Source organism: Gekko japonicus, unplaced genomic scaffold (genome assembly GCF_001447785.1).
Source record: "Gekko japonicus isolate JY-2015 unplaced genomic scaffold, Gekko_japonicus_V1.1 scaffold3234, whole genome shotgun sequence".
Classification (NCBI taxonomy): domain Eukaryota; kingdom Metazoa; phylum Chordata; class Lepidosauria; order Squamata; family Gekkonidae; genus Gekko; species Gekko japonicus.
This window is the reverse complement of record NW_015163186.1, coordinates 17,182-41,352: the sequence shown is the minus strand read 5'-3', so window position 1 is coordinate 41,352 and position 24,171 is coordinate 17,182. Positions and strand designations below refer to the sequence as shown.

The following is a 24,171-nucleotide window of genomic DNA, read 5'->3' as shown; positions in this document are numbered from 1 at the left end:
AGTGGGAGGGCTTCTGGTGTTCTGGCCCCACTGGTGGACCTCCTGGTGGCACCTGGTATTTTTGGCCACTGTGTGACAGAGTGTTGGACTGGATGGGCCATTGGCCTGACCCTGACCCAGCATTGGCTTCGCTTATGTTCTTATGTTTTGGGGCAAGGGATGCTCTGTATTCTTGGTGCTTGGGGGGGGCAACAGCGGGAGGGCTTCTAGTGTCCTGGCCCCACTGTTGGACCTCCTGATGGCACCTGGTATTTCTGGCCACTGTGTGACACAGAGCGTTGGACTGGATGGGCCATTGGCCTGATCCAACATTGGCTTCTCTTATGTTCTTATGTGGAGCAGAGGTCCATCAGTGGCTATTAGCCATGAAGTATAGATAGGAACTTTCAGGCTGGGGAAAGTGATGCTCTGTATTCTTGGTGCTTGGGGGAGAGGCAACAGTGGGAGGGCTTCTGGTGTTCTGGCCCCACTGGTGGACCTCCTGATGGACCCTGGTATTTTTGACCACTGTGTGTGACAGAGTGTTGGACTGAATGGGCCTTTGGCCTGATCCAACATTGGCTTGTGCCTTGTACTCTCCACCCATCTCTTGGAGGCTGTCCGAGGGGCAATGAAAATGGACTTTCTGTGCTCTAAATCCAGCTAGAAGACACTGGAGAGATAAATTCCCACCTCCTATAAATCCATGGATTGAAGACTTTACAACTTGATAAGTGTTCGAATGCATAGCATAAAGACGACATTTGCATATGGACTTAGTCTGAGATATTTGGAAATCTTTTACAGAAACTTATTAAGGGGCTGCGGTGGCTCAGAGGTTAAGATGCTCAACTGCGGACCGGAAGGTCGGTAGTTCAGCAGTTCGAGACCCGAGTGTGCCGCATGATGGAGTGAGCTCCTGTCTCTAGTTCCAGCTCCTGCCAACCTAGCGGTTCAAAACAAAGAAATTGCAAGTAGATAAATAGGTCCCACTTCGATGGGAAGGTAACAGCATTCCGTGTGCCTCGGTGTTTAGTCATGCCGGCCACATGACCACGGAGAAGTCTTCGGACAACGCAGACTCTTTGGCTTGGAAATGGAAATTAGCACTGCCCCCTAGAGTCGGATTCGACTGGCTTTCGAGCAAGGGAAACCTTTACCTATGCGTAGATTTGCCTTCACTGTTGTCATATTTTTGTTTCTACTTAATATATACATACATACATTTACACAGATACACACACACACATATATATGTTTCCCCCTCCTTTTTATTAGTTATTGGAGTTTGAGTTTCCCCCCCTTGTTCCTTTTTCTGTTTTTTTAAGGGGGGGAGGAACTGGTCTGAGGGGGGATGCCCACGTTCTTTAGTCAGGACCCCTAGTTGTTAAGACCACGTTAAAGGCCTTTAAAGTTCACAGAAATAAGAAGTTTAAAACTGAAGCTGTTTGCTTGATGACAGTGCTGTAAACGACACACTTAATTATGTCTGTGTGTGAAGTGCTGTCAAATCGCTTCTGACTTATGGCTGACCCCTATGAATTAAAGTCCTTCAAAATGTCCTATCACAAATAGCCTTGCTCAGGTTTTGCAAACCGAGGGCCATTGTGGCTTCCTGGATGGATGGGTCTTCCCCTTTAACTTTTCCTAGCATTATTGTCTTTTCCAGTGCCTCTCGTCTTCTCATAATGTAGGGCTCCCAAATCTCACCAAATCGCGGCGGGGGATCGCATGTCTTCGCAGAATTTGTGCCGCGGGGACGGCGAGACGCGCTGCACCACTGTCGCCAGGACATGACACTACGTGTCGCTCTGGCAACAGGGCTGTTTGGAGCCCCGTTGCCAGAGCGACGCGTGGCGTCATGTCCTGGCGCCGGCGGGTGCAATGCGTCTTGTCGTCCCCGCGGCAGGGATTCTGCAAAGACATGCGATCCCCCGCCACAACTTGGCAACCCTATCATAATGTGACCAAAGACTGATAGCCTCAGTTTAGTCATTTTAGATTCTAAGGAGACTTGATTTGATCTAGAACCCACTGGTTTGTCTTTTTCAAGGACAGCTCATAGGGGCATTATGATATTGGCTGATCTGTTTTCAATACCTTTCCTAATAATCTCCATGCTGCCAATACTGCTGCATGAATTGCAGACTGATCCCAACTGCAGCCGCCCAGCACATAAGCTCTTCCTTTCTTTGTGCCCCAGAGTTTTGTAGGGAAATTGTGGCAGTGCTCATAAGACTCCTAGGAACAGTCCTAAGCTCCTCCTACAACATTACACAAGGGCGTTGTCAAGCTGAGAGACAGTCAAATACATGTCTCAGAGAAGGAACACAAAAAAAGTGAATGGATGCTTTTGGCTTTGTTTCCTTTCAACGAAATTAATTTGTTTAATATAAGTCTGACTAGAAGGAGGGTATAGCAATAAAACATTTACACCACAGCAAGGTAGATCCACCCCCTATCCTGCTACTCTCCCGAGCAAAGTTCGTTCGTTCATTTGTTCCTTCGTTTGTTCATTCATTTATTTGTTCATTCGTTAGTTCATTCGTTCATTTATTCATTTGTTTGTTTGTTAATTAATTAATTCATTCATTCATTTGTTCGATCATTCATTCATTTGTTTATTCATTCGTTCGTTTGTTTGTTCATTCATTTAAATATTCATACCTGGCCTTTCCTTTTGGCTCATGTTTTAACCCTTCAGTCTAAGGAGAATTCCTCCAGTTAAACGGCTCTTCCAACTTAAGGGGCCTTCCCCCGGTAAAAGCATTTTTAAGGAATCTGAAAACTATGCTTTTTTTTGTCAATTTTTTTTATTTAGGATATAAACATTCATAATCAACATTAAATTTTTTACATTTGTCCCTTTCATACCCTACCCACCTCCCTTTCCCCCTCCCTAATATACGGCTTCCCACAGTGCTTCGACCTCCTGCCCATCTCTTTATTAATTTTTACAACAACAATTTTCTTTTTGTAATTCACTAGGTAACTATTATTTCACTATAGTAATTAATTTTAACTCATCCCATCTCCCAAGCATTCTATGATTAATAATTATTAAAACTAAACAAATTGTCTTTTACTTCCCAATACTTTTCTAAGTATTCTTTTAGATCCTTCCAGTCATTATAAAAATCTTCTGCTTCCATATTATTCAACTTTCTTGTCAGTTTGTCCATTTCAACTGAAAATAATAATTTTTTAATCCAATCTTCGATCTTCGGGTTGAGGAATCTGAGAACTATGCTGATTGGTATTATTTCATATTGAGCAGGTGCTCAATGAATTACATAGGAATAAAGCCCTTCGGTAGTGTCGAAGGCATTCTCTCCTCTCTGCCAATGCCCTTGTCTGTTCTAAGGACAGAAGATTAATACCTCTACCATGTAAATCCCGTTCTTGACCTTCAGTTCTCAAAATGACTGTCCAGCAGATGTGTTCAATTAAAGAGCCCCAGCCTATCTTCTTGACAATGAAAAGTCTATTGTCCTGTCTTATGTAAAACGGTTTAATTAGAATAAGTTTTTGCATATAAAGGATCATATTCAGGTATCGAAGGCAATGCTGGGGAACTGATTCTTGAAACTTACTTTTTTTTGGTCTTCACAAAATTAAGAAATTCGGAGCCATAGAATCTAGAAATAGGACATATGAAAGACAAAGCCTGCAGTTTTCAGGGCACTGCCCACAATGCATTGTTACACATTGTGATAATGGATGTGTGGTACACTTACCTGGTACTGTAATGTACTAGGCATATGAGAAAGGGCTTATGTTTTAAGCTGCTCAGCGATTTGTGTTTTTATGTCATGGCTTGGCCTGTAATTTTGTTTGCATTATGTTTTATTTTGTAAGCCGCCACAGACAGGTTCCCTGGAGAGGCGGTACAAAACGTGCTAAATCAATCACTATAGAGACATTTGAATTTATGTAATGTGCAACATTACTTTATTTATGAATCTAGATAGTGTGTTCTGTAAGAGCTCTCTCATGTTACTGGTGTGTTCTCGTGTTTCAGGGTGCCCGAGGTTTCCCTGGGGCTCCAGGTCAGCCAGGTTTAAAGGGCCACAGGGTAAGTGTGAGCATGGTTTCTTTGTTTCTCAGTGGGGTCCTTTATACCATTATGCTTTAGGAGCTGTCTTATCTATGTATCCTTGTTTTCTTCTCACAGGGCCATAAAGGGCTTGAAGGCCCTAAAGGTGAAATTGGAGCCACTGGATCGAAGGTAATATACAAACTGCCATTTTCTTTCAGCTGATAGGAATTTGGAATTGCAAAATGTCATGAATATATTTGCAAGGAATTTTGACACCACCATGACCAATGCTCCCTCTAAGCTGTGGCGTCTTGTGAGGAAAAGTTCAACTTTGTGAGCTACTGGTATTAAAGTTGTGAGTGAGTGATTTGGCTACTGCATGAATTAGTTTGTTCTGGAGCCACCCTTCCTGAGCTGAGACAAAAACGCGTGAGCCGGAGGCTAAAAAACTGTGAGCTAGTTCACACTAACTCACCTTAGAGGGAACACTGACTATGACTATGATAGCTTGTACATTTGAAGGTCCCTCTGTTTTATTCTTTTTTAATCTTACAAAGTCACCAAAAGGATGCAAGGAATTTGTCTGTATTTGTCCCCTAAATGCTCTAAGAAACAGGCAAGCAATTTCTTTCTCTCATCCATCTCTGCTCCTTCCCCCTCTTTCTTTAATAAGCAATATGTTGCTTCTTTAGCAGAACCAAATGGCATTCTTGACACACTGACCAATTTCCCACAAGCCGCTGCTCCACCCTCGCTCTTCCCTTTCCCCGGATCGTATGTGTCAATTTCCCACTATTTGCTGCGCAGCCGCATTTTGCTCCACAGCTTCGCCCGATTTCCCCCACGTCTACTCGATCCTCTTTTTTGAGGATTGAGTAGACGTGGGGGAAATTGGGTGAAGCTGCGGGGCAAAATTCGGCCACGGAGCAAATAGTGGGAAATTGACACATACAAATCAGTGGAAAGGGAAGAGTGAGGGCGGAGCAGCGGCTCGTGGGAAGTCGGTCATTATTAATGTTAAGTTTTGATGGATTCAATCAGAGAGAAATCCTAAACAATCTACTCGGAATCCTATTCAAGTCTATTCAGTGAAGCTTACTCCCAGGAAAGTGTTCTTAAGATGGCACTGTCACCCACAGTTATCCCCAAGATGTCTTTCTTCGCAGAGAGACTCGCATGCAACATTTCTGTGTAAGATGTTATTCTGATCCTGTTTTTCATAGAACCTCTAGCTTCTATTCAGAGCTCCGCATTTTGTTTCTTCACTTCCCACCACTGCCGAGGAGACTTTTGTGTTGGATGAATGGCTGTTCTCTGCTCTTGACAATTAAAGACTAGAGGACTCCAAACAAATGGTCACATCCTACAAACAAACTTCAGTATTCTCCAAAGATCAATATAAAGATAATGGTGTTGCTAGTGATTTATAAGCCAAGATTTTCTTGGGAGTAACACTACTAAATTTATATATATATCTAGGGTGTCACTTAGAGGAGGGCAGGGAGCTGTTCCTGTTGGCAGCTGAGAATAGGACTCGCAATAGTAGGGTTAAATTATAGGTGGAAAGGTACCAGCTGTAAGGTCAGCAGTTCGAGACCCGGGTGCCGCATGACGGAGTGAGCTCCCGTCTCTAGTTCCAGCTCCTGCCAACCTAGCAGTTCGAAAGCAAGAAATTGCAAGTAGATAAATAGGTACCGCTTCGGCAGGAAGGTAACAGCGTTCCGTGCGCCTTGGCGTTTAGTCATGCCGGCCACATGACCACGGAAACGTCTTCGGGCAGCACTGGCTCTTCGGCTTTGAAACGGAGATGAGCACCGCAACCCTAGAGTCGGACTCGACTGGCTTTCGAGCAAGGGAACCTTTACTTTACTTACAGTAAAATTAGTATTTGGAATCGGCTGCCTAGGGAGGGGGTGAGTTCCCTCTCACTGGCAGTCTTCAAGCAGTGGCTGGATGAACCCTTGTTAGGGATGCTTTAGGCTGATCCTGCATTGAGCAGGGGGTCGGTCGAGATGGCCTGTAGGACCCCCTTCCAGTTCTACGACTCTATCTGTCAGTCTGTCTGTCCGCTGGTATTAATATTTCAAAATCAATCAATTCTTGCATATTCGCTTCCTTATCTGCGGGATTTGTAAGCTGAACGTACTTTTAGTTAATGTATTGATGTATTTTTGCCACTTTTCCAGGGTGAACCTGGCGCGTCAGGTCAGATGGGACAAAATGGACCTTTGGTGAGTGTCGTTTCATATCTATGTATATGCTACTTCCCCCCTTCATTGAGAAAATAGGAAAACACGAAAGTTGAAAATATAGGAAGTAACATTATAGTGAAGTCAAGAATACTTATTATCTTGGCTCTGACTCAATCAGCATATATTCCATACCATTATGAATGATAAATTAAAGAGATGTAGCATTCAGCATTGACTGGGGAGGGGCTGTGGCTCAGTGGAAGAGCCTCTGGTTTGCGTGCAGAAGGTCCCGGGTTCAATCCCTGTCACCTCCGGTTAGAAAGAACCAGTCAGTAGGTGTTGTGAAAGATGCCTGCCTGAGACCATGGAGTGCTGCTGGCAGTCTGAGTAGGCAATGCTGACCTTGATGGACCCATGTTCTGATTCAGTAGAAGGCAGCTTCATGCGTATGTATCTGCATGGGCACCTTTTCATTTCTGCTGCAAGCTTGAACATTTGCATAGCAATCAAAATAGGCTGAGTAAAGAAGACGTAGCATTCTAAGTCTGGCCTGATTATGGGTGTGGTTGAATGCCATACTAAGGCTGCGGTCACACGGAACATTAGCCATGCAAGAGAGACGGAAGACAGGCGGATTTTCCAGGCGCGATCTCACCGGCACATCTGGGAAGCGTAGCGCTTCCGTGGCACAACCGAGGCTTCCCGCCGAAAACGCGCAGAAAAAAACTAGTACCTCGGAGGTACTAGTTTCCGGAAACTGCGGGGCAAGGGTGGGCGTCTGATCGCATTTCCGGTGGCATCCGGTGCCCGCCCATGTCCCCTTGCAAAAAAGGTTCCCCCCCCCAAGTCTCCGTGGATGCGCACACGCACCCAACGGAGCATGCACATTTGTCGTGTACACAAAAAAAGAAAACCAGTTTGCCGCACCGTGCGCTTCTTCATTGTGCGCAGGCGTGTCCTGTGATCGGCACCGCTCCCTACCCACGGAACCTCCACGGTACCTCCACAGGACCTCCACAGGAGGTCTGATCGCTTAATCGCGGGTTAGTTTGCCCCGGGGCAAACAGCCACGCTCTCCCCCCCGCAGTTTCCTGCCCGTGTGACCGGAGCCTAAGTCAAAAGTTGGGATTTAGTCAGAATTAGCTGGTGTTGTCACTCATCGGCTGGGGTGTGTGTGGTCCCTTTCCAGCAGTGTTATTATGTTGCCCGGCAGTACGCTGACATCACTTCTGGGGTCACCTAGCCCACTAAGCGGCAGTCCTAGATTTAGTCCATCTCATCACTTACAAAGGATGTCTGCTACACTGCCTTACCCTTGAGACTGACCCGGAAAATCCAGCTGATCCAGAAGGCAGCGGCACGAGTCCTGACGGGAGCGTCACCGATGGCACATACACAACTAGTGTTGCGCCAGCTACACTGGCTTCCAGTGGAGTACCGAGTCAGGTTCAAGGTTTTGCTATTGACCTTTAATGCCTTGAGCGGTCTGGGACCAACATATCTATGGAACTGTTTTCTCTGGTATGTCCCCAGGAGAGCTTTACATTCTTCGAATAACAACTTGCTGATCATCCCCGGCCCTAGGGATGTCTGGCTGTCCTTGACTAGGGCCAGGATCTTCTCGGTCCTGGTCCAGACCTGCTGGAACTCTCTGCCAAATGACATCAGGTCCCTGTGCAGTTCTGCAGGGCCTGTAAGGCAGAGATGTTCCGCCAGGCTTTTGGCTGAGCGTAGCAACGGTTACCCATTGGCTGGCACCCTTCTCTCCCCCTCATGTTCTGAGTTCCTTTCCCTTCCCTCCAGAAAAAGGGGCTGGTAGTCCAGAATTGGGATAAATAATATTACAGGAAAATCACCACCTTGGATCATTTATCTACACTGAAATTTTTATTAAGTTATCTATGAATGTTAATGTGTTGTATTCTATGACATTATGTCCCGTACATCACCCAAGCCCAGCATAAGCTGGGATAGGGCGATTAATAAATCTAATAAATAATAACTTTAAATATGTGTACAGATATGCATTGGGATATTTGGTTAATAGAGCAGAGTTTTGCCCAGTCTTAGAAGCGTGATACTGCAGTTTAATAAATCTCCCAAGAAGTATATTGCAAAAAAGGTAAACTTACACTTATTCAAGTAGATCCAGCTCATGTTCAGGTTGCTGTCGAAAGGAAAGAGAAAAGCCTATTCGAAAGAGTACTTCCCCCTATCACAAATGGCTAGCTTGTTTGGTATCATGTCTGTGGGGATACGAGGGCACTGTATCTACAGGAGAGACCTGCAGAGACATGTGTCTCCATGAAAGGCCATGTGCAGAGAGGGAGAGGACAAAACAGAAAGAGGAGGGGGTCAGAGGGTGGCTCCCACGTTAAGACAAAGAGAGGGATCCCATTCAAGGAGATAACACCTATATCCACTTGGAGTGATGTAGCGCCCCCTAATGTCCAGGCATGCTGAGTTACTCAGTCCAACAATATGAACATAAGAATCTCCATTAAATTGAGTCAGTTTATTAGCCAACTTTATTTGTTATTGTCTACCTCCACACTTCCAAGCAGAGGAAGATTTTTTCAAGTACAGACAGAAATCCTTTATCAGGGGGCTGAGCCTGAGATGTTCACTAAAATTCCCTAGTGTAGGAGTCACCCAGAAAGCTTGCGAATTAGACTTCAAGGCCTTGAGCTGATGTACTTCCTTTGTTGGCTGCAGGGTCCTCGTGGGATGCCAGGAGAAAGAGGACGACTTGGACCACAAGGGACTCCAGTAAGTGGTTCTTTATATTGGGCTAACTTTACATTGGGCCATCCCCTGTATTGTTTCTTAGTTTAAATTTGTGCACTTCTCAATGGTTGCTTCTTGAAAATTTCACTTCTCAGTCGAATGTCTTTACAGACTGGCAAGATGCTAATGGCTTTCTACCATCACAATGTAAACACAGGTCAGAGAATAGGGAGAGCTGTGTATATGTATTCTCAGCAGTTCTAGAAGGGTGATATAAAAAAGTCCCGATGGAAAATTTATACCCTTGTAGTACAGGAGAGATTGAAACTATAGAACATGTTTTATTTTGCTGCCCTTACTATTAAGAAATTTGTATGAAGTTTGTCTCTCATATAATTAGTAGGTACTAATTATAGAATCAGTGTATACCAGAATGCTGGTAACTGATGAAAATCCACTCATTTTAGCGAGCAGCGGGAGGTTTCTTGTGGCCGCTTACAGAATTTGACAGATAAAGAACGTTTAAGAAAGGTTAAAATTGTACTTTTAAATATATATATATATATATATATCATTATTATGTTTTAAATATTATATTTATTAATAGTCTTTTAAATTTGGAGCATACGAATCTGTTTTATTCTGTGCTGGTCAAGGGCTCTTTTAATAAAGGATTGATTGATTGATACTCAGCTACATAAAAAAATAGTCTCGAAGGCACTGAAGCATGCAGGGCTAATTACACGTATTTGTGGGCACGATGACCTTTGTTCCCCCCCAATTGCTCCCCGATGCCCCGTGGAGAAAAACATAGGAAGCATACACAAAAACATACAATCTCCCATGCAGACATCACACGTATCCTGAGCCAAGCACGGACACTTCCAAGTACAAATGAACAGGAACACCACCTTCCTCGCAAATGTTGTGTTCCGGTTAACATGGCGAGGATCACGCTCTTCTAAGTTGTACATTCCAGTGGCTCTCTGGCCATGGGAGCCATTTGCGATACTTACAAAGTGAGGGGCAAAGACATTTGGTGGTACAAAATACCCCTCCGCCTTCAAGTTGGTGAAACAGTACAGCACTGCGTTAGTAGCAACCAAGTTCTCATGCTAGATGGTGGTAACGGAAAGTGCCAGCAAGTCTCAGCCGGCTTATGGTGACCCCTATGAGGTGTTCGAGGCAAGAGACTTCTGAGGTAGCTTGTCATTGCCTGCCTCTGCATAGCGACCCAGATTTCCTTGGTGGTCTCCCATCCAAGTACTAACCAGGGCTGACCCTGCTTAGCTACTGAGATCTGACGAGATTGAGCTAGTCTGGGCCATCCGGGTGAGGTCCAGTTAGGGATCCCTTTTCCATGTCTTGCTCTACTTATTACACCTTAGCCCAAGGGGAATGCTGGCTCAGCCTAGCAAAGTATAGCAAAGTTCTGTCTCTGCAGGTCAAGAACAGCTCCCCCTTCAGAAAGGGTTGGATGTGTGTCGGAACACCTTCTTTAATCAACACGCGAGTCCCCAGAAATGTACCCTGCCTTTTGTTTTTCTTTCTCTTTAGGGAGCTCGTGGGCCACACGGTATGCCAGGAAAGCCAGGGCCATCTGTAAGTACCTCTCCTCTCCTTTTCCTTTGCTTCCATTTATTTGCTTTGCATGAGCTTCAATTCTGATTGTGTCGGCCAGTGAAATAAACTCAATTGTACACAATTCATAGCATTGTCGCTGAGTTGTCCATCATGATTATTCACGAAGGTTTTCTGGAAAATAAGATGCCCACATGTGTTGATGCTTGGCTGCCAGATGTGGCCTGGGCAGCAGAAAGTTGTGGTGAGGCCAGATGTGGGCAGGAGGGCTTGGCAATGGCATAGAGCTAGGCCGGCCTACTCTCCTATCTGATTCTCCAGCAAAGCACTGCTGCCTTTCTGTAGTTCAGTAGATTAGGAGCCAAGCCAAGGCAGTGGAGGGACTCTGTGGTGTGTATTGGCTTGTGTGCTAGAGATGCGTGGGCCACACTGGCTGAAAAGCTTGGCCCCCCACTCGATAATTTCTGAACACATTGTGCAAATTCTGGGGGTCCGTATTTAGGGATGGGCACGAACTAGGAAAATGCAGTTTGTGTTGGTTCATGGTTTGTTGCTGAACCGTAAACTGAATCACAGACCAAACTGAGAGGTTTGTTTACAAACTGAACCAGTTTGTGGCTCATGGCCCTGAAAGCCCCATTAAAAGGAACCACACTCCCTTTCAACAGGGTTTGCAGAAAGCACGAAAAACAACTGAGTGATGTGGAGCCGGCTGCTCTCTGCCACTCAGCTGTTTTTGCGGCTTTTGCAGGGAACAGAAAGCAGAGGTTTAAAGGGACCCAGAGTCCCTTTAAACCCCTGCTTTCTGCTCTATTTATGAACCACCATAAACTGCTTTAAAACTTCATGGAAGTTTGTGATGGTAGACCCAGCATGAATTTTGGTTCGCAAATCACGAACACGGCAAAATTCGTAATGAATTTTGCTTTGTGGATCAATTTGTGCCCATCTCTCCCCAAATTCCCCAGTTCAGGCATACATTTATCCTTCATTTTTGCACTGCGGTCTTCAGCCTTCTCCAAATCGGAGATGAACTCAGCATGGGACCCACTGAGACACAAGCACGTGACTGGAAGTCATATGACAGGAAGAAGAGGAGTGCAGTGGTGTGGCCAGGTTAGGCTGTTGTCACAAAACAAAAGTCCAGGAGCAACTTAAAAACTAATGATTTGAGATTTGGTGAGTCACCACTCACTTCCTCAGATATGTGGAAAGACATCCAGAGTTCATTGTGACCTCACTGACTTCAGGCCATGGGCAGCAGACCAACAATGCCATTCTAGAGAAAAACAGAAACTTTGTGTATTATTGCTTTAGTAAATTTTTTGCCTTACTTATCAAAAAAAGGCAAAGTGTTATCACATTTCAAGATCACCCAGGGATTCTTCTTGAGCAGCAGAAGGAAGCGGATTTTTGGGTCTAGGGTTCGTAGGATTTATTCCTCTCCCAAACCAATATGGCTGGTTAAAACCCTCTGAAAATGGCATGTTATGCGCTGAAATTGATAAAACAAGGGCTACATGTAAACGCTCTATGAGCCGCTGATTGTGAGAACCTATAATGAAGCCGACTGGCACTCGTTTGCAGCAATCAGTTCCTTCCACCCTGGTTTGGCCCCAATCCCAGTCCACAACAGGGCCTCATAAGCACATTGATCCCGAACAGCAAATGTATATCTAATGAGAACATTAGGGCTCTATCTGGACTGGGGAGTTACATTTATTTGCACATAGGATTCCTCATCCAGCAAGTGATATTCCTGTTTCTGCCCATACATGGTGCGAGCTTTTTCGAGACAAGAGACGTTCAGAGGTGGTTTGCCATTGCCCACCTCTACATAGTGACCCGGGATTTTTTAGGTGGTCTCCCATCCAAATACTAACCAGGGCTGACCCTTCTTTGATTCCAAGAGCTGGGCTATCAAAGTCATGGATCAGGGCAAATGTTTTTCTGCAGCGTTTCCACCAAATACAGTCGCAGAATTCAGGAAGAAGAAGAAGAAGAAGAAGAAGAAGAAGAAGAAGAAGAAGAAGAAGAAGAAGAAGAGGAGGAGGAGGAGGAGGAGGAGGAGGAGATTGGATTTATACCCCGCCCTTCACTCAGAGTCTCAGAGCGGCTTACAAACTCCTTTTCCCTCCCCCTCCCCACAACAGACACCCTGTGAGGTGGGTGGGTCTGAGAGAGCTCTGACACAAACTGCTCTTTCAGGAACAGCTGTGCCAGAGCTTGTGACTGACCTAAGGTCACATCAGTAGGTGCAAGTGGAGGAGTGGGGAATCAAACCCGGTTCTCCCGGATTAGAGTCCGCACACTTAACCACTACACCAAACATGCCATTTTCGGAGGGTGGGTGTTTTCATTGCAAGATGAGCACTGTATATTAAACAGATTTGTATTTAAATAGCATGCAGACTTGGGTGTTAAAATCGTTCAGTGAAAGAAATAATGCCACCATTTGCCTACTTAGATTATATCATTAGCGTGGGAGATACAAATATTAAAAGATCTTTACACGGGCACCTGTTTATACATATAATAACAGTGGCACACATGCTTTCTCTGTGTGACTATAAGAATTCATCGTAACATCTCATGGGGAATTTTTCAAATATTGATGCTCCAAAACGGAGGGGATGGTTGTGCTTAGACAATGGATGTTTGGAGTCATGCCCTGTGGATCCGTTACCAATAGAGTACCAGAGCAAACCAGTCATTCCTAGTTTTCACTGTGACATTTAATGGAGAACTTTCCACACTCCTTCCAACTCTGGAGAGTTTACCCAGATGAGAAGGTGCTCCAGTGGGTGAATGCTGAAGTTTGCTGCAGCATCCATGGATTTCTGGGGAGCATAGGAACTACATCTCCCATGGTTCCGAGTGCCCTGTCCACTGAAGAAATCAGGCTGAGTAGCATCCAGAGACGTTCTCTCTGTTGTAGCCTTCACTGAAGCGCCTTCTCACCTGGACAAGTTGAACATTGTATGTTGATGTGAGGAGGTTTGCCAGTGAGCTGGTCCAGAGGAAATCCTGCCAAGTACCCAGCCCAGTGGTCTTGGCAAATGGCGGTGATGCTATCATCAAATGCCTCTAGGCCTATACCAGAGTTCACAGTCTTCTACAAATGTCCAGCACATGTCCAACAAAAAAAATATGTTTACTCTGGATTATTTCCAGGAATGGATTTATACAAGTCTACCCATCACTAATGTTCAGTGTGTAAACAGTGTACTAATTGCTCGATACAGCTATAACTTTTCCATTCTTTACGCTAAGTTTGGCGGTGTCCTAAAAAAATCCCCAAACAAGTAAGCTGGAACGGAGCAGAAGAAAAAGAAGTTCTCACCGTTATTAGCAAACAACTTGGTCATTCTGGATCAAGTGTGACTGTTTCCATCTGTTTGGAACGGTCGTTGACGGGGATTCGGCATGATTTCCAGTTGGCAGAAATATTTGGTTGCATTCCCCTACAATGTCAGGAGGGAGCTGGAATCATCACGGTAGAAACATGTACTGGCTGAATTTGGAAGATGGGGCTGGGATATATCTGCAGGAGAGCCATTCGGAAGAGGTTTGCCCTGGTGGTTGGATTTACCCTTGAAACAAGAGCGGAGAGAGAATTGGCTGGATGATATCCTTGCCGTTACATAACTGGGTGTGTAGATCTTCATAAATATGTACAAAGAATTGCTGCTCCAATGCTTCAGTCAATTTTGGTCCAAGGTCACGGGCCAAATTATGTTCTTTATCATTAATCGTTTCTGGAACAGACTGTTCGTCTTACTGTAAGCATCTTGAAAACTACCTTGTATACGAGGCATTATTTCATCGTATGCATCTTGTTCCACAAAAAGGGTGGCCAAGCCAGCCAAAGGCAAAGAAAAGGAAATCATTGGAGAATGGCTGGATATCTTGCAGTTGGAGTGAATATTTATGACTCCGTGTTCTGTGACCCCAGGATTGTCTAGGAAATTTATTTAGTATACTTGCAGAAATAAAAGGCATCACAAATGCCTATAAAAGTCTCTCTACTGTATGTTAATCAATTTGGACAAAATTTACAGGGCTATTTTTGGGCAGGAACACACAGGAACGGAGTTCCGGCTGGCTCCCAAGTTGGCCACACCCAGCAGGAACTCATTAGCATAATAGGCCACACCCAACAGCAGGAACTCATTAGGATTGGCTACATTAGGGGTGTGTGGCCTAACATGCAAAGGAGTTCCTGCAACAAAAAAAGGCCCTGGGTTTTGACAATAAACAAAGTAAACAGAATGAGAAGCAAAAGATGGGTGTGGCTGGATGACCACATTTCTGGTAACATAGGAATGCGGCCTAATATGCTAATGAGCAGTGCACTCAGGGGGTGTGGCCTAATATGCTAATGAGTTCCTGCTGGACTTTTTCTACAAAAAAAGCCCTGGACAAAGGGATATTGAACGTTCCCTAATAACATAGGAACATAGAGCTGAAAGGGACCTCCAGGGTCATCAATTCCAACCCCCTGCACAACACAGGAAATTCACAAATACCTCCCCCCCTACACCCCCAGTGACCCTTGCTCCATGCCCACAGGAAGGCCACTATGTGACAGAGTGTTGGACTAGATGGGCCATTGGCCTGATCCAACATTGACTTCTCTTATGTTCTTATGAAGGCAAAAACACTTCCTGGACCCTTGGCCAATCTGGCATAAATTTCTTCCTGACCCCAAAGTGGTGATCAGCATTTCCCTGGGCATGTAAGAAAGGGCCATGAGAACTAAGCACCGATGCAATCCGTCCTGCTTTTCCTCTCATGATCTGCATAAATTCACAGAATCTACATTGCTGTCAGATGGCCATCTAGCCTCTGCTTAAAAACCTCCAAAGAGGGAGAGCCCACCACCTCCCGAGGAAGCCTGTTCCACTGAGGAACTGCCCAAACTGTCAGGAAGTAGGGCAATAATTTGCTTTAGTGCAAGGCAGCCAATGTTTTCTGCATTTACTAGTGGTTGATTGGATTGCGTCTCTGTATTTCTAGGCAAGTAAAACACGCCTGAGATCAGTTCACACATGCATGCGTATCACTTGGTTTTGCTGCTGCTGAATGTGAGAATGTACTCTTTTGCGAAGTAATGTGTTTGAGAAGGAGTGAGTTGAAGAAGAAGAAGAAGAAGAAGAAGAAGAGTTTAGATTTATACCCCGCCCTTCACTACTCAAAGGTGTCTCAGAGCGGCTTACAAACGCCTTTCCCTTCCCCTCGCCACAACAGACGCCCTGTGAGGTAGGTGGGGCTGAGAGAGCTCTTGACAGAAACTGCTCTTTTTCAAGGACAGCTCTGACAGGATTATGGCTTGCCCAAGGTCATCCAGCAGGTGCAAGTGGAGGAGTGGGGAATCAAACCCGGTTCTCCCAGATTAGAGTCCGCTCACTTCACCACTACACCAAACCGGCTCACCAGGGGTACTTATGACCTATGACCATTTGTTCAGGGGTACACGTGGTATGTGTGAACTTCCCCACTTATCGACATGCCTTACAAATGCTGGACAGCAAACTCCATGCTCATTGTTACGAACCCTCTCCCTCCTGAAATCTGGGCCCTGTGGGATTTAATACAGTTCCGCAGGGCCTGCAAAATGGAGATGTTCTGCCAGGCCTATGGTTAAGGTGGTGAGGATCTATTTATATTGGCCTCCCCTGCATTGTTGGCTTGCCTCACGCGTGTCGCTTGTCTGTCTACTTTATGTTGCATACTTGCTTACCCCACATAGCTTGTCTTTGCTGCGTTCGGTCTGCATTGCCTTTTGTCTACCCATTCCCCCTGTATCAGTTACCATCCACCTGCACCCATATGGGGAGTCTACGCGGGAGCAGATGGGGATGGATTGTCTGAGAGCCAGTTTGGTGTGGTGGTTAGGAGCATGGACTCTAATCTGGGGGAACCGGGTTTGACCCCCCACTCCTCCACATGCAGCGGCTGGTGTGATTTTGGGTCAGACCCAAGTTCTCTCAGAGCTGTTCTCTCAAGGGCACTTCTCGAGAGAGCTCTCTCTGTCTGTTGCGGGGAGGGGAAGGAAAAGGAGATTGTAAGCCGCTCTGCGACTCCTTCAGGTAGTGAAGAGCGGGGTATACATTCATTCTCTTCTCATCTTCTTCAATAGTGCCATCGATTTATTGTTGATAGACTAACTGATATTATTGTTATTGGGTTGTAATTAATTGTTGCATTATGTGATGTGAATTTTAGTTTTGTTTTAACCCGTTTTACTTCTATCGCACCTTGTGCCTATGTAAGCCGCCCTGAGCCCACATGCGGGGAGGGCAGGGTATAAATGAAATAAAATAAATAAATAATGTTAAATATTGGATTATGTTCTTTATTCATAGAAGCATTGAATCATAGAATGTAGAGTTGGAAGGGACCTTGCAGGTCATCTAGTCCAACCCCCCGCACTCTGCAGGAGCATAGCCGATACATTGTATCATTGCAACCCACCCTAAGCCTGCTCACAGGGGAGGGTGGGCTAGAAGTCAGATAAAGATAAAGGGGAGCAAAGGTTTAGTTTTTGGGAAAGCAGCCTAGCCCAGGAGTCTGCAACCTCTTTGAGCATCTGGGCACCTTTGGAATTCTGACACAGCATGGTGGGTGCAACCACAACATGATTGCTGCAGGAGGCAGTGCCACACGCACCCAGAAAAAGCACGAGTGCAGGGGAGACAAGGGGGGATGTTAAATATACACCGGGAGGGAGAGGGAGAGAGAGAGAGAGAATAAAACCAACTGTGGTGGCAGCTCCCCCTGAAACGCTGTTATTTTAATCTGCGCAGCCAATCAGATCTCCCATGTCCAATCAGACGCCCTGCTGGGCGAGAGCCGCATGTGGCCCCACCCACTTTCTCAAAATGCTTGATGGGCACGGTGTTGGCAGACTCCATGGCACACGTGGGCACCGTGTTGGCAACCCCGAGCCCAGGGCTCTTTTCTGTAGCAGGAACTCCTTTGCATATTAGGCGACACCCCCCTAATGTAGCCAGTCCTCCAAGAGCTTAGAGTAGCCCCTGTAAGAAGAGCTCTGTAAGCTCTTGGGGGATTGGCTACATTAGGGGGGTGTCGCCTAATATGCAAAGGAGTTCCCGCTACCAAAAAGAGCCCTGCCCGAGCCTAGCTTAAAGCAGGAAAGCATTGACTCAGTACTTCCAAACATTTCGCTGTAGATCGAAGTACCAGGGAGTCCTTGTCCCTTCCGTCAGACTTTCTTCCCTGGGGAAGAGAACGGTGACTCCCTTGTGCAAACAGAGTCTTTGCACTGGAAGGCTGCAGGCAAATAGGCCTATTCCATCACACAGCTAAAGTACCTGCACCGTCTTCTGGAAGCTTCACTTCATAAAGGATGTGGACAGAACGGAGCAGGTGGAGAGGAGAGCGATGAGGATGATCGGGGGCCTTGAGGCCAAGAAGCCCTATGAGGAAAGGTTGAGGGAGTTGGGAAGGTTCAGCCTGGAGCAGAGGAGGCTGAGGGGGAATGTGATGGCTCCCTTGAAGTATTAGAAGGGCTGTCCCTTAGAGGAGGGCAGGGAGCTGTTCCTGTGCTGGCCCCAGTCAGCGTTATCTGTAGTTTAGTAAAACTGCTCTGTACCTTTAAGACTTGTTGCACCTGGGAATTGGAGTCCACAGTTAGGGGTCCCAGAAGCTTCCCTCTGACTGGCTCATTAAGAGTAATTTCCTGAGCTCAGAGATGCAAAGATAGGAGTTTTATTGTTCTTTTCAGTTTCTTTGTCCATCAACCCTAACTGCAAGGAGAGGGGAAGCCCATCTTTTTCTCACCACGGCTATAGAACTGACCTAGAACACAAGATGTAACTTTCCACCCAGCTATCTGGTCGATTGTGAGTAAATGATCTTCTGAATGCGTGTGAAGTTAAATAAAGATGATTTAAGCACTCCTCAGTAGTTGTGGTTGACTCACACCTAGAGAGCGTTGGCTTAGCACCGCTCGCGCTGGACAGGATAGTTCCTGTTGGTAGCAGAGGAGAGGACTCGCAAGAATGGGCTTGAATTAAGGGCAGGAAGGTACCGGCTGGATATCAGGAAAACCTTTTTTACAGTAAAAGTGGAATCGGCTGCCTGGGGAGGTGGTGAGCTTCCCCTCCCTGGCAGTCTTTAAGCAGCAGCTGGACAAACACTTGTCAGGGATGCTTTAGGCTGATCCTGCATTGAGCAGGGGGCTGGACTAGATGGCCTCTAGGGCCCCTTCTGACTCTGTGATTCTATGGTTTTACGATTCTGTGATTCTGATCATGCCCATTTCAGGAGAAAGCAAAGGTGTGCAGGGATTGGTATATCATTTCCTTTTATGTATGCTATGCCATTCACCTGCCTTCTAAACTCGAAATCTGTGTCTCGTCAACTTCATGTTGTTTTAGGAGGAGGGTCAGAATAGCTGCTCACCGACATTCACCATCTCATTTTTCTAGGGTCCACTTGGTATAGCTGGTTCATCAGGTTTTCCAGGGATTCCGGGCATGAAGGTAAGCTAGACTTGATTCTATTACAGTTATTTATGACATTCTTTCATGTGGTGATGGTGGAACGTGACGTCAAGGGTTTTCAACGGAAGAGACATCTAAGAGCATTAGAAGAGCCCTGCTGGATCATACCAGTGGTGTATCTAGTCCAGCATCCCGTCTCACACAGAGGCCAACCAGTTACTGTGGAGGTCAAACAGTATAGCACAGAGGCCGAGGCCTTCCCCTAGTATTGCCTCCTGGTGCTGGTACTTGGATCTCTACCGCCTCAGAACATGGAGATTCCCTCAGAACATGGAGGTTCTCCATGGCTAGTAGACCCTGATAGACTTCTCCATGACTCTATCATTTTAAAGACATTTTAAAAGCCCTTTTAAAGTAGGGTTGCCAAGTCCGGACTTACCTGCCGGCGGGGGACTTTGGGTTCGCTCCCGGTGTGTGTGCGTGCACGTGCGCCGCATGCATGTCACTTCCCTGTGACGTCATGACACCGGGCACGCTGGGGGCGGGGCACAGCCATTTGAGGGGAAAACATAGAGTTTCCCCCTCAAATGGCTGTGCCCCGCCCCCAGCGTGCCCGGCGTCATGACGTCACAGGGAAGTGACGTGCACGCGGGGGTGGGGTTTCCCCCGGGGCCCGATTCCGCGGGGGCGGAAATCGGGCCTCCAAAGTGGGGGGAAATATGCCCCCCAGGGGGATTTGGCAGCCCTATTTTAAAGCCATCTATGCCTGTAGCTGTTGTAGGGTTGCCAGCCTCCAGGTGGGGCCTGGGGTTCTCCCGCTTTTACAACTGATCCCCAGCTGAGAGAGATCAGCTCCCCTGGAGAAAATGGCTGTTTTGAAGGGTGGACTCTGTGGCATTGTACCATGCTGAGGTCCCTCCCCTCCCCAAACCCTGCCTTCTCCTGGCTCCACCCCCAAAGTCTCCAGGTAGTTTCCAGCCCAGACCTGGCAACCCTAAGCGGTTGCTACATCCTCTGACAGTGAATTCCTCATTTTAACACCACACTTTAATTATTTTTAATCACAGTAAATTGGCGAAGTATCCACAGGTAGGTTGCTTGAAAGGAGGACATGCAAATACATGATTACTGACAAGCAAGTACAGCCACCATTTTCAACAGAAGGAGCTAGTTTTGAACTAACTTCCAGGGTTGCCAACTCTAGGCTGGGAAATACCTGGGGATTCAGGGGGCAAAGCCTACGGAGGGACCTCAGTGGGGTATAAGGCCTCAGTGGAGTCCACCCTCCAAAGCAGGAATTTTCTCCCAGGGGAACTGATCTCTGTCCTTGTTTTTCTCTCCTCTGCTGTCCTCCATTGTTTCCCTCTCTTCCACTGTCCTTCATTATCCTTCTCTCCTCCACTGTTCTCTATTGTCCTATTCACCATTGTCCTACACTCCCCCACTGTACTTCATTGTTCTGCACTCCTCTACTGTTCCTCTCCTCTCCTCCACTATCATTCTGTTCTCCACTGCCCTATTCTCCTCCACTGTTCTTCACTGGCCTTTTCTCCTCTACTTGCCTCCGTTGGTTTCATCTTCTCCACTTCGCTCCTTTGTCCTCCTCCTTTCCACCATCCTCCCTTGTCCTACTCTCCTCCAATGTTCTCCATTGTACTTCTCTCCTCCACTTTGCTCCATTGTTCTCCTTTTCTTTACTGTCGTACATTGTCCTCCTTTCCTTTACTATCCTTCATTATCTTCCTCCCCTTCGTTGTCCTCCTCCCCTCCATTGCCTTCCATTGTCCTTCTCTCCTCCACTGTCCACCACTGTCCTCCTCTCCCCTCCCGTCCTCCAGTGTCCTACTCTCCTCCAGTGTCCTACTCTCCTCCAGTGTCCTCCATTATCCTTCTGTCTTCTACTATCCTACTGTCCTCCACTGTCCTCCATTGGTCTTTACTTCTTTACTGTTCTTCATTGACTTTCTCTCCTCTACTGGCCTCCACTCATTTCCTCTTCTCCACTTTGCTCCTTTGTCCTCCTCTTCTCCACTGTCATCCATTGTCCTCCTCTTCTCCTTTGTCCTCCATTGTTTTTCTCTACTCCACTGTTCTCCATAGCTTTCCTCTCCTCCACTGTCCTCCTCTCATCCATTGTTTTCCTCTTCTCCTTTGTTCCCCGTTGTCCTCCTCTCCTTCATGCTGCTCCATTCTCCTCCTCTCCTCCACTGTCATCCATTGTTTCCTTTTCTCCACTGCCCTCCTTTTCTACTCCTCCTCACAAGCGCAACGAATAACAGGTTAGGTAGATGAAGCTGAGTATGTAACAGGCCCAAGGTCACTGGGTTGAACTTCCATAGTAGCGCAGCAATTCTAACTTCCATAGTAGTGCAGCAATTTGAACCCGGGAGTCCCTGTTCCTAGTCTAATGCTCTAACTACTACACCACACTGGCACCCCTTGGTTCCTTCACCATCTTCATTCAGAGCTCTACAGCATGGTGAGTGAGGAATGAGGAGCTGATTGGCTGAAGCAGCTCTCCGTGACAGTAGAGGTTGAAGCCCCATCAGAGCAAACATCTGGTATCCATGTCCTTAGAGAGAAAGAGCAGAAGGACGAATCAGTCCAGCAGATGTTTGGTGTTGTATTTACAGTTGGCAATGCTTAGTCAAACAAATAAACTGACATTAGACAATGAGGTAATTTAGAGGATTAAAAATAATCCTTTTAATGCATGGGAAATAAAACAGGGCCTAGGCTAAACAAACCCTTGAACTATGTGGAGAAGAAAGAGCGGGGAAAATACATATTTGGGATTTGTTTTCTTTAAATACAGAGCAAATAATGGATTGATCCCTGTTTAAAGACCACGTTCACTGTCCATAATGTTCCTCCAGCTAACTTATTTATTTAAATGTATTTATAAGCTGCGGTGGCTCAAGTGGTTAAGATGCTGAAGTGCAGGCTCAGTAGTTCAGCAGTTTGAGACCCGGGTGCCGCATGATGGAGTGAGCTCCCATCTCTAGTTCCAGCTCCTGCCAACCTAGCAGTTCGAAAACAAGAAATTGCAAGTAGATAAATAGGTACCACTTCAGTGGGAAGGTAACAGCGTTCCGTGCGCCTTGGTGTTTAGTCATGCCGGCCACATGACCACGGAAACGTCTTCGGACAGCGCTGGCTTTTTGGCTTTGAAACAGAGATGAGCACCTCAACCCTAGAGTCGGATTCAACTGGCTTTTGAGCAAGGGAACCTTTACCTTTTAACTTAAGATACCTGAAGTATTATTTATAAATCACAAGAGCCAGTGTAGAGTAGAGGATGAGAGTGTCAGGCTAGTATCGGAGACCTGAGTTCGAATCCCCACTCGTGCCCTGAAAGCTCACTGGGTGACCTTGGGCCACTCACACTCTCTTAGCCTAACCTACCTCACAGGATTGTTGTGGGGATAAAATGGAGGCGAGGAGAACAATATAAGCCGCTTTGGGCCCCCTTTGGTGAGAAACATGGGGTACAAATGAATTCAGTAAGTAAACGAACAAATAAATGTGAGATAATGGCTCTATTGCGTGGATCCTGAAAGTGGTGTTTCTGCCTCAGGAGCTTCCAAATGTTCTTCTTTTGAAAAAGGCCGTGAGTGAAGTATAATTTGCTGTTCTCTAGGCCCCAGGCTACATTACTCCCTGTCCTTTAAAAAAAAGACAATGATTCAAAGTTTTGTTCCACAAACCGTGAGGTAAACTATCACAAAATAAGGATGTTTTGAGGGCCACACTACATGTGACACTGGCAGTTCTAGGTCTGAGGACCACAAAAGTTTTATTTTTTTTCAACAACAGGCACATAGAGCTCCAATTAAAATAGGGTCGCCAGGTCATACCCTTTTGTCCAGTGGTCTGGAGATGAGTTGTAATTCTGGGAGAACTCCAGGCCGCATCTAGAAGTTGGCAACCCACATTTCAGTTGTGGATGTCGCATTGTATTACAAAGCTTTACCTTGTTACAGAACAGAGGACAACAGAAAATGAAGAAATCTATGGTTGTTCGTTTACGGCACCTGATGTATAAGCTCAGCAACCGGATACCAGTTTGAATGGAAGTGATCTAAGCGGGGTTCTTTGTGGTTTATTTTCCAAAGTCACCCACAGTAGAGTCTCTTCAAAAAGATGTGTTGAATGAGAGTCTTGAGTTGTCATACGTGTTGACTATGCTCTCTTCTGAAATTTGAGGACTCTGTAGTACAAAAAGTCTAACTGTTGTTTTTCTTTCTGTCCTGAAAATTCAGGGTGAAGCTGGCCCAACAGGGGCACGCGGTCCAGAAGGCCCTCAGGGACAAAGAGGAGAAACAGGTCTACCGGGTCCAGCGGGGTCACCTGGCCTTCCTGTAAGTTTGTCAGTCCTTCATTTATGTCTGAGTTCTCTCTGAGGCAGCTGGAACCCTTCTCCTGGTCATCTGGCCGTCTTTGTGGGCGGAATATTCCACACACACCCTGCACTTTGAAGTGATATAGCCCAGAGTCAGACACAGCATTACCAGTGTATTGAGAACTTCAATTAAGCCAAACACATGCAGATACACAACTTGTTTGTTTTGACTTTGCTACTAGACTTAGTAGCATTTTAAATCCTTCACAGGTTAACATAGGCTGCGGACAGACTGGCAGCTTGGGGTGATATGCCGCCGTCTCTAACTGTAGCACTTTGAAGTATTGTGGGGCATACCAACCGGACAGCACACTCTGCTGCAGGTCACCCGCATGGCCATCCCGTGAGCATGCATCCACATTACTGCAGCGCCTCAGCCATGGAATATGCTGCCTAAGAACATAAGAGAAGCCAATGTTGGATCAGGCCAATGGCCCATCTAGTCCAACACTCTGTCACACAGCAGCCAAAAATACCAGGTGCCAGCAGGAGGTCTAGCAGTGGGGCCAGGACACTAGAAGCCCTCCCACTGTTGCTCCCCCCAAACACCAAGAATACACTGCATCACCTGCCCCAGACTGAGAGTTCCTATTTATACCTTGTGGCTAATAGCCACTGATGGATCCCTGCTCCATATTGTTTATCCAGTTCCCTCTTGAAGCCGTCCGTGCTTGTAGCCACCGCCACCTCCTGTGGCAGTGAATTCCATGTGTTAATCACTCTTTGGGTGAAGAAGTACTTCCTTTTATCTGTTCTAACCTGACCGCTCAGCAATTTCAT

The 24,171-nt window shown here is 46.3% G+C and overlaps 1 protein-coding gene across 1 annotated transcript in view; it reads left to right on the top strand.

Moving 5' to 3' along the window:
• Window positions 1-24,171, top strand: part of LOC107106900 (collagen alpha-2(V) chain-like) — a 64,555-nt gene that overhangs the window by 27,253 nt on the left and 13,131 nt on the right. Inside the window, exons 9-15 of the mRNA XM_015407116.1 lie at window positions 4,001-4,054; window positions 4,154-4,207; window positions 6,205-6,249; window positions 8,926-8,979; window positions 10,495-10,539; window positions 18,975-19,028; window positions 23,252-23,350. Of these exons, the coding sequence (XP_015262602.1) occupies window positions 4,001-4,054; window positions 4,154-4,207; window positions 6,205-6,249; window positions 8,926-8,979; window positions 10,495-10,539; window positions 18,975-19,028; window positions 23,252-23,350 (405 nt within the window). The remainder of the gene's footprint in view (window positions 1-4,000; window positions 4,055-4,153; window positions 4,208-6,204; window positions 6,250-8,925; window positions 8,980-10,494; window positions 10,540-18,974; window positions 19,029-23,251; window positions 23,351-24,171) is intronic.